The sequence below is a fragment of the Rasamsonia byssochlamydoides genome (assembly GCF_041956645.1).
Source record: "Rasamsonia byssochlamydoides strain NRRL 3658 unplaced genomic scaffold VTN77scaffold_67, whole genome shotgun sequence".
Classification (NCBI taxonomy): domain Eukaryota; kingdom Fungi; phylum Ascomycota; class Eurotiomycetes; order Eurotiales; family Trichocomaceae; genus Rasamsonia; species Rasamsonia byssochlamydoides.
Window position 1 is genome coordinate 1 of NW_027192450.1, and position 13,124 is coordinate 13,124.

Below are 13,124 nucleotides of genomic sequence, written 5' to 3' on the forward strand. Positions count from 1 at the left end.
GGGGGGAAAGAAGGGGGAAAAAGAAGAAAAGAAAAGAAAAGAAAAAAACGAAAGAAAAGGGGGAAAAAAAGGAGGGTCAAAGAGAAAGGGGGGAAAGAAGAAGAAGAAGAAGCAGAAGATAAGAAAAAAGACGTGTATTCTGATATATCCTGCTGAAACACCAATTGATCTCTCAGACAGGAGAGAAGTTGCCCATCCATCCATCCATAGGTACAGGAGAGGATCTGATTCTGAGAGATGTCGTCGGTAAATCAATCAGGTTTGCCATTGTCGTCGTTTTTTTGCATATGCATGAAATAAAGCCAGTAGTCCAATATGTAAGGTGCTCTGTTCACACAAAATTTTCCAGATGCTGATGAGAACGATATCGCTGCACCTTCTTTTCTTTTCTTTTCTTTTCTTTTCTTTTCTGTGTCAGCCATATATAATGTCCATGAAAGTAAATCTTTTTTGCCCCGGTAATGGTTCTTATTTACCTAGCTTTCTTCCTTTCCTGCTTGCGTGATGCTCTCCTCTCTGTTATCTACCCTCCATGCTCGGGGCAGTTGTACCCCTCACGTCGTCGGATCTTCTGTCTGATGCCATGGTCAGGGCTGCCTCGTGCCGCGCAGTAAACAACATCTCCTTCCTGGATGATGCAGCCGCAGTCGTATTGGATGTAATAGAGGGAACACATGTTGCTTTCGTGTCGTTTCGAAGCTCTTTCTTGGGATGACTTGAAGGTGCTATGAGAGGGAAGTGGGGCGTAAGAAGATAAGCAGATTGTTTTCTTTCTCTCACAAACAAAACAATGGCAAACGGAGTTTTCGTCGCTCTTCTTGATGTCAAAGAATCGGACAATGCTATGACTGAGACTGAGGGAGTCCTTCCAGGACTCTTTATACCTCTTTATACAAAGTCAGGCCTTGTTCAAGGCAGACAAGAGGGAGGGGGACAAGACCATTGAGGAAAACGAGAGCAAAAGTTGCCTTATCTAGACTATCCTCCGAGTCTGTCGACATAGAAGAGGCACACTTGCGTCAGTGCAAACGAAACCCCATGTCCCTCTGCAACACGAACGACCTGTCAATGTTCTGCCTTGTCCACTGAGACTAGACGGGCCCTGTTGGTTACATGTGTGCCTTCCCGGAGGCAAATATCACACTGTACAAGGTTAATTCCAGGTGTGATTTCGATAAATAACAATATGAGCTTTGCCGCAGACCGTTATACAGCGGCTAGACCATCTTATCATGAGAACGTATCGATAGGCCTTGGGTCTGGAATGTACCAGATAGTACTAGAAGCCTGGACACACGAAGATTGCTCGGTTCGAATTCGCCATCACATTGTCATCAAAGAACATGTCATCATCGTGAGACCTTAACCACCAACCTAGGCGAATAGGAGGAATTGATAATAGCATGTTGGTGACACATGCAGCGCGGAAAGAGCCAACATCGGCCAGGTGAGCCAATCCTGCGTCTAGAATTGCAGAGCCAGGATGGCATGATTTTGAGGCACATTGGCAGTTCGTGCTATACACCTCTCGAGCGGCTGTTATCTTGTCTGTAGGCGCGGAGTGCTGATGACTGAGTGATGCCTAGACCTTCCAATGCGCTGGGAAAGCCATTAGTTAATTATGAAGCTCAGGTTCAAAGACATTAAGAAGTTATTAGTTGCCTATAGATTTCTGCAAGCCTGCACGACGGTTCTGAGACGCCATCAACGAACGGCTGTTGATCGCCGAAAGAGAGTTGTCTGGGTCAAGCTACGGCAATTCAGGCGATACGGCGGCGAATCCGAGCAAGCTGGTCGAAAACCAGGGTCCTATGGACGAACGAGCTCGTCTGCGCCACACATCATTGACAGTATGCAGGACCCTTGGCGCTGCGGCTGGGCGGCAAGGTACACACATACAGGTACACTGTACTTCGGTGCCGTAAGAACAGAAGTCAATCAATCAGAGACAGGCGTTATTGTGAGCCGTACTGTTGCAGTTGCCTGTGATGATAAAAGGCATGTGGTGAATAGAATCATTGGATGGCAAACACCGAAATTCGAGGGTGGTACGGAGTACGTTGGTAACTAGGTGATGTAGCATCGTGCCGATTCAGGAGAACCCTGTGTTCACGTGATCTTGTCGATACTCGTCATCGTCGGAGAAAGCCCGACCTCAAAACGGTGGTCAGGAGGAATCTCTCACCTGGAGATCTGCCTCCTCCATCCAGATTGCTGCCGCCGCATGTTGTGCGCCAGCTGGGCGCTTTGATCAGCGCCAAGCTGGGTCCAGAGTCCAGATTTCTGGAGTACGGAGTATTGTTATTATTAACTAGTTCCAGTCCAACGAGATGGCTGGAGTATTCTTGTCTTGTCTAGTCTTGGCTAACTGTCCGACGCAGATCTTCCGAGGTTGTTCTGGGCAAATGTGGCGGGAGTCGCGGGACACGGAAGGCTGTTATCCCGGGTCCATGATCATCATCTCAGTTGTCCGCTGATAACCAGTTACCACGGTAATAATCGGTTGAAGAATCATCTTGACCTGGAATGATGCCATTGTTATTTCTGAGCGAAGATCTGCTGAGATTGACATCGCAGACCTAGATCCCTTAGTGTATCCTCAATTAATGCTGGTGGAGAAGGATCAAACTTGGGGTTACCCACACCGTCGAGTCACGGGGGTCGGGTTTCCCGTTTTTGGCAATCTACCACCCACGTTTCTAGAAGAAAGGCCAGGATGGCTTGGTGCAGGTCCACCCAGCTGCTTCCGCTGCTGTCTGTCTATCGCTCCGTCGATAACCTTGGAGAAACAGTCTTTGGGATCGTCGTCTTGACTGTCAGTCATTCGTAGGCATCTGTTCCACAGCTCCTGTTCCACAGCTCCTACTCACATGATCATATTCATGATCCTTCCATTGCCCCTCCACCCCCTGTCTCAAGCATATAAACCCCCTCCATCTTTCTCGAGATAAGGTCGACTCGACATACTCGGTAACTCTCACTCCTCCAAGCTCTCTCCTCTCTGCTTGCTGCCACAAAGCGATAAAACCAGTCTACAATCAAAAATCAAAGAAGACTTTCTCTCTCAATCTCTACCTCCTTAGAGCCTTTCTTTCACCATGTTCGCCGACACTCTGAACAAGCGATTCCTCGTCCTTGCCCCGGTTTCTCGATCGGCGGCAGCAGCCTCTGACAGCCTGTCCCCTACTACAACGGCTGCCAGCACCTCCACGCCCAGCGGACCTGCCCCCGCGCCGTTTACGGGTGGCTTCCTCAGGCTGGGATACGACAGCTCCTCCAGGAGGGGATCCACTTCTTAAGCCTGTTTTGCGCGAATGAATGAATTAATGAATGAATGAACGACATTCGGGACGATCTCGAGTTTTGCTTTCTGTCACCCACGGTTTCTTTCTCAAGAATGTCGTCCCCGCAAGCGAGAGTCGCGCAGAGAAAATCGTCCTAAGATCAACCGGATTCACCAACCCAGTGGTCCAGACGTCATTTTCCGAGATAACGACATCACTCGGGTTTCTCCGCATGGGGGAATTTTCTCTTTTCTTTTCCTCCGAGTCTTGACTTGATACGATACGACTGAGCTGAGTTATGACGACACTCTGTCCAAGCATGAGATGACAACGCACCTGATCAGACGACGATCACATGCAATGGGGACGACGGACGAGTCACGACGGGTACCTTCGGGGGTGGTGCGGGGTCATGTTTTCTTTTCTTTTCTTTTTTCTCCTCATTTTTCTCTCTCTGTCTACTCCGTATGCATGTGTTAGTATCATCAATCAAATCAGAGAGATCAGATCAGAGCAGATCAGATCAAGAAGATGCAATCAACATCCGTGATTTTGATAGATGCATTCACTGATTCACATTGCATGCCAATCACACCCTTTCCATCCACCCGATTCGTAGAAACACGTAATCAGCCCCAGTACGCCAGTCCTGTCAGAACTGCGATAGGTAAGACAGTACAGACACTTACCTAACTGCGCAGTTGTTAGTACAGCCTCCGTTGCCCCGGATCGCCCACTAGAGTTTCAGCCCATCCAGCAGATAACAGATAACAGACCCAGACCGGAATAGATCTAGAATTACGGAGTAGATGGGGGGGGGGGGGGGGGGGGGGGGGAAGGTGTCAAAGGTAATAACTTAGCCTTTTCCATGTGTTTTGTTTTGCTTCGTCCCCGCATTGGGACGTGTAACCAACCCACCAGCAAGTGCAAGTCAACTTAGTGAGGGGATCCGTTGTCTGTCGTAAACAACATCATCAAATTGAGATACCGCCTTTTTTTCATATTTTCAGGATCAAACAACGCTGACTGAGAAGGCTTCACAATAAGGGCTATCTTGAAGGTGACGATAGCCCCCCATAAACTAAAACAACCGGTCAGATGACGTGGGGGGTTAGTTCAGTTCAATTTGGAGTTTTTCTTTTCTTTTCTTTTCTTTTGTAAATCTACCTAGATAGGTACTTAATGGAATGTGTCTGTATTATTCTTATTTGGAAATTAAAAGAAAAAAAGATACCCCCGAAACTCATGTTACACAGAAAGATTAAGTAACACAGTACATATTGCTAATTACTCCTACTACTTACTTAGTATGTACGTACATTCCGTACAAGGGCATCAATCCCTACAGCCAATAGATAAGCGTACTGTACAGTACATACATACATAGTACTATATATACACTGTGGCAGTATTCATCCATCCATGGCCTTATTAGATACCTAAGTAGGTATTTACTTGATTCAACGTTCTTCTCCCGTCAATCACGAATTTATTCTGCATCCACGCGTACAAGAGTACGTCCGATGGACATACTGTCCATACCCTATATAGGTACATGTACATTACCTAATTTCTGTGACTTCTGTCGTGTCAGATCTCGGTGGGTCTTTCCCCGCAGGCCTGGCTAGAAACTCAGAAAGAAGAAAAACAGAGACGGATGGAAGGAAGTTTTTAATTTAAGCGGTGTGTACTCCGTACTCTGTAGTGCTACTTCACCCTTGCCGTGGAGTACAGTAGAATCAATAACCGTGGAGACATTGGAGAGAGAGAGAGAGAGAGTAGACTTAGCAGAAGCAGAGGTAGTGAGGTACAAAGACATGACAATCGCGCAAATGGCGTCAATCACGTCAGTGGGGTTCCTTACGTAAGTGCTCCATACTCCGTATACCTACCTAGGTAGGTGCTCCATAGATAATGAATGGAGCCTACATACACTTATTACCAATCCGAGAAGACAGTGAAGTTAAACAGAACAAAGTCAGAACAGGTCGAAGATCATTATTTGGGTATACTCTGTAACCTGGTCTAAACTCCGTCCCTAGATCTACAGAGTACTGTAACAGTCTAAACCCCACTGAGGGGATCTAGATGTCTGATCGTCGGGGTTAACTTCCATGATTTGTTTGTTTTGAATGTCATTGCGGACCGCTGTTTTCTGTTTTCCTTCCTTCCTTCCCTCATTTTCTTTTTGGTTTCACGCAGAGAGCAAGTATATTCTCCAGCCAAAAGGACGTCTGTCTACTCCGTATAGGATATAGCTCCACTAATCTAACACCAGACTACTACAGAGTAATTACGGAGTACTCGTAGTGAGGGACAGCTTCAACACGACCTAATCGAGGTACATACCTTAGTACCTACCGTCTAACTGAATCTGTTTATTCCGTACTGATCTGAGGTAGTGAAGTGATCCAAATCCCCTTGTAATAACCTAATTACAGCACAATCTGAATCGACTAGGAAAGACATTGAGACTAGATACTAGTCAGTAAAGGGAAGTGGCGGTGAGCAAGAGGGCAGATGGCAGGATTCTATTGGGTTTCATCCATTATGACAGCCGGCATAGAAGGGATCTGCTCATTAAGCATGTCAGCTTTGAGCTTATAAGCTTAAAGCACCTACCATACACTATATTAGTGGTGCAGATGCAGATAGCAGCATTTACTGAATCAAAATCTATTGAAGGAGCATGCACCAGCCCGTAGTGCTATTATACAGGGTCCATACATTATTATTATATATGACGTTGAAGTACAACTTGCTTGGTATTATGCTCAAAAGAAACTGCCGATATAGCAGGGCAATCTGAAGAATTAACACAAGCGGACTCTATACAAGGAGGGAGAAGAGGAGAAGAGAATGTTGCCTGGGAATGTGCTTCAAAGGCTTCCTTTGGTAAACCGGACCTGAAACTACAGACCACTATGCTTCGAGACGAAGAAACTGTGAGCCAAAGTAGAATGTCAAAAATCAAATTATCCCCAACCCTCAACTGACAAGCCCAACAATCCCCAGGAAATAGTCACCTGCTCTGACACTGACACAAAGAAGGAAAAGAAGAAAATCAACCCAATCTCAAGGTGTAGTGAGCCACCTTAAAAAATCTCCCCAAAGAAAGAAAAAGACCGAAACAATGAATATTGCAGATTTCAGTTTACAGAGTAACAAGAAAAGGAGGCAATTTTGGACAAAGGAAACAAAGGAAATTTATTTTCACACAAAGGAAATGGTAAAAATGCTGGGTAATTAGGTACGCATGTATGCGAAAAAAAGAATTAGCAGGTAGCATGACAAGATAAAGAAGTAACTCGACTATCAAATCGCTTGCACGGGGCAACAGAAGGAGACAAAAGGCTATGGGGGTATCATGGGTGGGTATCCAAATGACCTCCTTTTCTTCAAGGTCTTGCAACATGATCACAATACATTCTTGCACCTGACGGTACTTCTTTCGACCCTACCTAGAATCCACCTGTTGTTGACCACATCAAAGAATTCCGCAGGTGTATGCGTCGGACAAATACATCGTGCCAAGCGACAGCCGAAGAAGCGCGGTGAAAGGCAAAAAAAAAAGAGGCCTTCCTCATGGAACCCGTTCGAGGTTGAGAGTGCCGCTCCTTCCAGGACACAGCAATTTGCCGTTTGCAAGCCAGATTTGAGGAAATTGTGGGAGAATATTTAGCAGCAGATCTCATCGATCTTCACCGGCTCTCGCCTTGCCTCTGCGCCGGAAAAAGTCCATGACTTTTCTGGCTGCGCCTGAGCTCCCGGAATGGTGTGAGGGAGTTCTTTCATATTCGTACGCATCCGTAAATTTCCGATTTTTCTGCAGCACACTTCCTCTCGCCCGGGACACTTGTATCGACGGCCGCGATCTATCGTCATACACACCGTTGGATCCTCCCTGGTATTGATAACCATACTGATTGTTGGTATACTGAGGATGCGGGTCATTTTCGGATGATCCGTATTCGGCGGATTGCGTGGTGTAAGAGTCAACCTGATAGTTTTGTTGATTCTCATGCAATTCTGCGAATTGTCTTTCAATCCGGGCCTCATAACTCAGATCCTCTGGCTGTTGCTCCGCCTCTTTGCGAGGGTTCTCGGGAGTACCGTAGTTCGTCGTGCGACTGGAGCGTCCAGTGGGACCGGTAGCCGGACGTGCGAACTCCTGATCTTGACCGGTTTGGGGCTCTCCGTCGGATTGTTGGTCACCTCTTCCAGATGAAAAGCCCTTCAGAGACGTCAGAAGAGAGAATCTCCGCGGCCGGGTTTCTGATGCTGAATCACTGTGCTTGCGATTGAACGCGTAGGAAGTCGAGCGCCGCGAGTCAAGTGAAGTCCTGGAGTCGTCGCCCGAATAGGGTTCCTTCATGCTGGTGGGAGGATAACGTTTGCTGGACTTGGGACGTGAACCAGGAGCCTGGCTTCCACGGTTGCCAAACAATGACCCGGACCTTCCGAAAATCTTCTCACCAATACTACTGACCGTGTTCGATCGCTTATGACCCTTTGATGGCTCTTGTACAGGAGTCGCGTTGAACTTCGCCGGCAACTGCTGGGCGCTTGGATGTCCAATCGACGTGCTTGAGGAATCCTGAGGAATGGGCGCCGAGATCACATACTGCTTACCGTTCTTCGGCTGTGCAAGTCGACCCTGAGCATTGGTGGCAGCCACGGTTGGAGCCACAGGTTGTCCATAAGAGCCTCGGGAGGGCAATCTCCCAGCATTGAGCGATGCCGTTGAGTGGCCTGTATTTGGGCGTGTCGTTTGCGACTGGACTTGATTCCCCAGAGCAACTCCAGCCGATTCTGACATGGAACGGGGTATATTGCCAGACGTCGGTGGCCGTTCTTGGTTAGCACCCGACGCCTTAGCATAGGTCCCACGAGAGCCAGCCTCAACGGGCGGATCGTTTGGTAACGGCTTATTCTGGGCTGCCGCTAAAGACGTTGACTGATCAGCAGCACCACGACTGCCAGGTGTCTTCGTCGCCGCAGGTGAAGGACCAGCCGAATTGAAGGTATTTCTGGTGGATGGCTCGCCACGAGCCGTCTGGGACTGAGGGGGAACATATTCCACCTGGACAGTTCTCCTCTTGGCATCACGGGGAGTCTTCGTCTTCTCTGACTGCTCGTCTTGACTGATCTTCCCTTGCTGGTGAATGAGTCCACCAAGAGGTGACGTGCTGCTTTGGTAGCTCTTCGGAGGTTCCCGAACTGAGGCACTACGAGTGAGTGATGGGCCTTCTTGAGTTCCTTCTGTTGACCAACTGTTAGCAAAACCAAGCTCGCCAAGATTAACTCTGGCCTCCTGCATCACTTACCGGGAGGGACGGTAGTTGTAGCGATGTCGTTGATATTGGTTGTACTACTTGTGATATGAGACACGATATGTGAATATTCGCTGAGCCAACTGTGTCGGGCGACTTCGAATAGATCAGCTCGCTTCCGCGGGTCTGGAACGAGAATCCGTCTCAAGAGATCACGAGCATGCGGGGTGACATATTCCGGGAATGTCAAAGGGGTTGAGACGATGTATTTGTACAGGAGGTTGATGTTGTCCCCTTCTGGGTTTGCAGGGTCATCATCGAAGGGCAAATAACCAGCCAGCATAGCATACTACATACGTACACGTAAAAGAGTCAGCGTTTGCCTCGAGTCGGTCGAAGTCGTCCGTGAAGGTCGAGTCAAAACTTACCAAGATCACCCCGCAGCTCCAGACATCCACTTTTCGCCCCGTATACAGGGAGTCACTCACGACAAGTTCTGGAGCCGCATAGCAGGGACTGCCGCAACTTGTCTGCATCAAATCTCCTCGCCTCATTCCGTTGGCATCGACCTTGTCGAGACGCATCCTTTTCACGAACTCTCGGTTGGTCAGATTATATTCGATTTCCTCCCCGAGCTCGTCATTCGGATTGAAGGTGTTGGCGAATCCAAAGTCCGTGATGATGATATTACGGTTCCGGTCCAGCAGTAGGTTTTCCAGTTTCAGATCGCGATGAACGATGCCTTTCTTGTGCAAGTAGCCCACACCTGATACCAGCTGAGCGAAGAGACGTCGGGCTGCATTGTCCTTCAGGTAGCGGTTGTTCAAGATGTAATCGAAGAGCTCTCCACCGGACGCATACTCCATGATGATACCAATATGGCGGTCCGTCTCCACCATCTCGTGCAACCGGACAATGTTGGGGTGAGAAAGATCTCGGAGGATCGAAATTTCCCGATAGATCTTGGGGAGCCTGCTGGGATTGGATCCTAGGCTCTCTCGGCGAATCAGCTTGATGGCGACCTGGACACTGCCATCCTTTTTCCAGCCCAGCTTGACCTTGCCGAATTCTCCCTCGCCCAGGGTCTGGCCCAGGATGTATTGGCCGAACGTGGTCTCCTTCTTTCTGCCAGAATTACCGGAATAATCGTGTCTGCTCCTCAATCCGCCGCGACCTCCGTCATCGACACCGTCGTCACCTACTAGACCCAGCCCGGTCACAGGAGTAAGCCCGACGGTGGACGAAGGTTGCGCCTCGAGCTGACGAGCGTTCTCTCGCTCAATGTCCTCAGCAGGATCGGTAATCACGACTTGATTGATGATGGTACTGGATTCCTTGACCAGGGCGCCTTGTCCTGACGGCGCTCCCATCGCGGCGTCCGAACGACTCTGGAGAGCGGAAGTGGATGACTGATCTTGCGCCTCGTTCGCACTTGTGGCCCGCGGTGGTCCCTCGGGAGAATGTGGAGCCTTCCGGCGGGACCGACCGCCTCCAGCGCTGGTTTCATCCATTGGCCTATCTCGGTTGGTCGCACTCCGCTCACGGTTACTACGGTCTTTTCCTTCATCTGCTTTGTTCCGCGTATGCCCAGAATTGTGATGGCGGCTACGTTGGTTTGATGAGGTTCTTGGAGGAATTGGTGGTGTTCCTAGGGGCTCTGGGGCATTCGAGCGGTTGCGATTATGGCCAGATGATTGTGTAGAATCCGGAGAGACGGCGGCCTCACGGGAGGTTGTTGGTTGTGCGGAGGTGCTCATAGCTGAGGATGGACCTAGAGACGAGCTGACATTGACAGCATTGGCACTCGGCTGGCGACTGAGCTGTTGCGACGCGGCTGAGCTATGCGATGGCCCATTGGCAGATTGCGATGAATAGCTTTGTTGTTGCGCCGTTTGAGTTAGAGCTTGAAAAGCATGCTGGGTGTGCGAGGAGGAGGTGTAAGGACTGGAAGCTGGTGCCGAAGTATGCGTGGATATCGTTTGCATAGCAGCAGACGACATACCTTCAATGAATTGAAGGCGCAGCGGGCGCGCGCTGCTTAGATTGTAAGGGGAGACCTCTCAGGAGGGAGAGATCAGAGAGATGTACAACTGAGAACAGATGTCACAATGAGAGATCAAAGCAGTGATAGACACCAAAACCTCCCAGAGGGTCGTTTTAAAAAGGGATCACAGGGCTGTCTTGCGGCAATTTGGGACAGTTTCTTGCACCAAAGGCTTGCACAGCAGGAAGTCCGTGATGACAGCTGTCAAATCAAGAAATGATACCTTGTTAGCGGAAGACTGCACGTGGCATGCCATTCATTACGATCGAGGAATGTGGGGAGCAGGCTTGGGAGAGATGAAGGTGCATTTACTGACAATAATGTTCGAGTTGAAACCAGAATATCTGGACGAATTGTTGCACAGAGATGTGTGCAGCAAAAATGATAACAGGCACACCAGGTGACAGCGCGAAGACCCACCCCAAAACGCGTCGAATGGCGGTTGAAAGACCGAAAAGAAAAAGAAGAGAAGAAGGTGTGACACAATAGTAAAAACCTGCACTGCAGATAAATCTTCCAGAATTATCTCTGCTGGATTTTTGTGACCCTGTCTCTCAGCCGCGGACGCGTCGAGGGCAGTCGTGGGAGGGGGGCGTTGGGAGATCGAAAGGTTTCCGACTCCTGAAACAGCGACAGGCGCGCGGTATGGTGGAATCGGACCCGGACGACGACTTGGGCGACCGGGGACGCTGGAGACAGTCGAACGGTCGCAAGAACTACAAGGAGCAGAATTGACAACCCCGAGTGAGAAGGCAGTTGACAAGCATGGTCGACAGGAACGACCAAGACCGGGGGTTACGCCCAAGGGGGGATCGATCTGAGAAGGGGGGAGGACTCGATCGGAGACGCCTTGGCTGGACCTGGGGAAGCCGGCGAGCCGGCCTGGTCGTGATCGCGAATCGACGCGCTGGCGTAAGAGAGGGGAAGGACGAAGGAGAGGGGAAAGAGAAAAAAGAGGAAAAAGGAAGAAGAGGGGGGAAGGGAGTGGGTGAGAAGAAAGAGATAACAGAGAGAGTTGAGGAGGAGCGAGGATCGATAACTTTGGACGGGGTGGCAGGGACTGACTGCGAGTGATGATCGTCTCGAGTGTTTGGTTTGGCTCCAACTCCAAGGGGGGAAAGCGGGTCGGCGTTGGTCTTGCTCTTGCACTTGCTCTTGCTCTTAGCCCTGGGCCTTGCACACACCTCAGTCCTCCAGCGGCCACGACACGACCATGGGTGTTATGGTGGTGTCGTGATCATTAGAAGTACAGTACCTAAATCATTCATTCAGAAAGACAGTCGTGAATGCCTACAACTATGATTCTGTCGGGATATAGAAGGATCGTGATGGAGCATGATTGGACTCGCTAACTACGGTACCTACGGCAAGAGGTAACTAATAGTGTCCAAGGCGGCTGCAGGCATGCAGAACCAGAAGGTTTTCAAACAGTCTATGGCGACAACATCAACAACCCCCCGGAAGAATAAAGAGCAGAATAATACTAATTATAGTGTCCAGTCCAGCACCCTTGCCAGGCAGATGTCATGGCAACCAGACTGACCAGCTTCTCCCTGAAGCAAAGGAATAAATCCGGAGTGCAGATGCCTACCTAGGTAGCTGTCACATCTCTCTCAGTCTCTGCCACTGCCGTTCAATAAGGCGACTCGTTCCCGTGGTTCGGACTTTGTTCCATGTGGTCCTTTCTCGAAGCCTCAACCGCCCACAAGGCGCAAGTGGGTGCACTCTGACAGGTCCATCGAATTGACAGCGGCGATGATGATGAAAATAACAACAACGATAATATTATAATGGATGTCAGCACTCTTCCCATTCCATCAGGTTCACTAGTTTGAACAGATGAAACCATGCTGCGTACGAACGGGGTGCATGCTCCTTCTTCTAGTCCCTCCCGAGCGTTTTAGGCGCATTAATTAAAATTAATTAGCCACGGCCCCCGATGGGGGGCCCCTCCACCGGGCTAGCGTCGGCCTGAGGCCCTTGGGTCGCGACACTGCGGTTTCGAATCGAATCTCGTCTGGACCACGGTTCATCGGACATGGCTAGGGACAGGGGTCAAAACAGAACAACGAGCAAACAAACGTGCATCGAACTTGCTTCAGGCTAAAAGAGGCTATCTAGGGGATAATCCGATTCTTTGGAGATCCCAGACTCTGCCAGTGTCACAGGCTCACAGCTCGGCTGTCCCCAATGGGCCGAAATATATTCCGAAAAGTAGAGATTCCTACACCATACTGGATACCTGTTAAGAACTTAAGTGCTACCTACTCCGTACCTAAAGTATCATCTACGGAGTAATTATTAAAATCGGAGCACAGACCACAACCGGAAACCCTCTTGGGCAACCGAAGCCCCCAGGCCACTAACCAAACGAAGATCGAGCAGCCGCTCCATTGCCGAGAAGCACAAAAAGAGCGCGTTTACAGAGTATATCAGCTTTTCAGGACTCAGGATTGGAAGACATCCAGGGCCCCCACCGTTGTTAGGAGGTAGCTTAACGAGCTCATCTGCATGTGACTGGCA

The 13,124-nt window shown here is 49.5% G+C and overlaps 5 protein-coding genes across 5 annotated transcripts; 1 reads left to right on the forward strand and 4 right to left on the reverse strand.

The window, feature by feature from the left end:
• Window positions 1-523: 523 nt before the first annotated feature.
• Window positions 524-943, reverse strand: VTN77DRAFT_7934 (uncharacterized protein; the record flags this gene model as incomplete). The annotated part of the gene is made up of 2 exons (XM_069424376.1): window positions 524-886; window positions 941-943. 2 exons carry the CDS (start codon window positions 941-943, stop codon window positions 524-526), a joined length of 366 nt encoding a protein of 121 aa, XP_069274928.1.
• Window positions 944-1,852: 909 nt separating this feature from the next.
• Window positions 1,853-2,454, forward strand: VTN77DRAFT_7935 (uncharacterized protein; the record flags this gene model as incomplete). Its single annotated transcript, XM_069424377.1, has 3 exons — window positions 1,853-1,887; window positions 2,097-2,288; window positions 2,382-2,454. 3 exons carry the CDS (start codon window positions 1,853-1,855, stop codon window positions 2,452-2,454), a joined length of 300 nt encoding a protein of 99 aa, XP_069274929.1.
• Window positions 2,455-2,538: 84 nt separating this feature from the next.
• Window positions 2,539-2,824, reverse strand: VTN77DRAFT_7936 (uncharacterized protein; the record flags this gene model as incomplete). Its single annotated transcript, XM_069424378.1, has 2 exons — window positions 2,539-2,579; window positions 2,644-2,824. 2 exons carry the CDS (start codon window positions 2,822-2,824, stop codon window positions 2,539-2,541), a joined length of 222 nt encoding a protein of 73 aa, XP_069274930.1.
• Window positions 2,825-6,975: 4,151 nt separating this feature from the next.
• On the reverse strand, window positions 6,976-10,314 carry VTN77DRAFT_7937 (uncharacterized protein; the record flags this gene model as incomplete). Its single annotated transcript, XM_069424379.1, has 3 exons — window positions 6,976-8,546; window positions 8,612-8,906; window positions 8,986-10,314. 3 exons carry the CDS (start codon window positions 10,312-10,314, stop codon window positions 6,976-6,978), a joined length of 3,195 nt encoding a protein of 1,064 aa, XP_069274931.1.
• Window positions 10,315-12,524: 2,210 nt separating this feature from the next.
• Window positions 12,525-12,995, reverse strand: VTN77DRAFT_7938 (uncharacterized protein; the record flags this gene model as incomplete). The annotated part of the gene is made up of 3 exons (XM_069424380.1): window positions 12,525-12,643; window positions 12,776-12,825; window positions 12,922-12,995. The coding sequence occupies 3 exons, from the start codon at window positions 12,993-12,995 to the stop codon at window positions 12,525-12,527; spliced, it is 243 nt and encodes an 80-aa protein (XP_069274932.1).
• Between the last annotated feature and the right edge of the window lie 129 nt (window positions 12,996-13,124).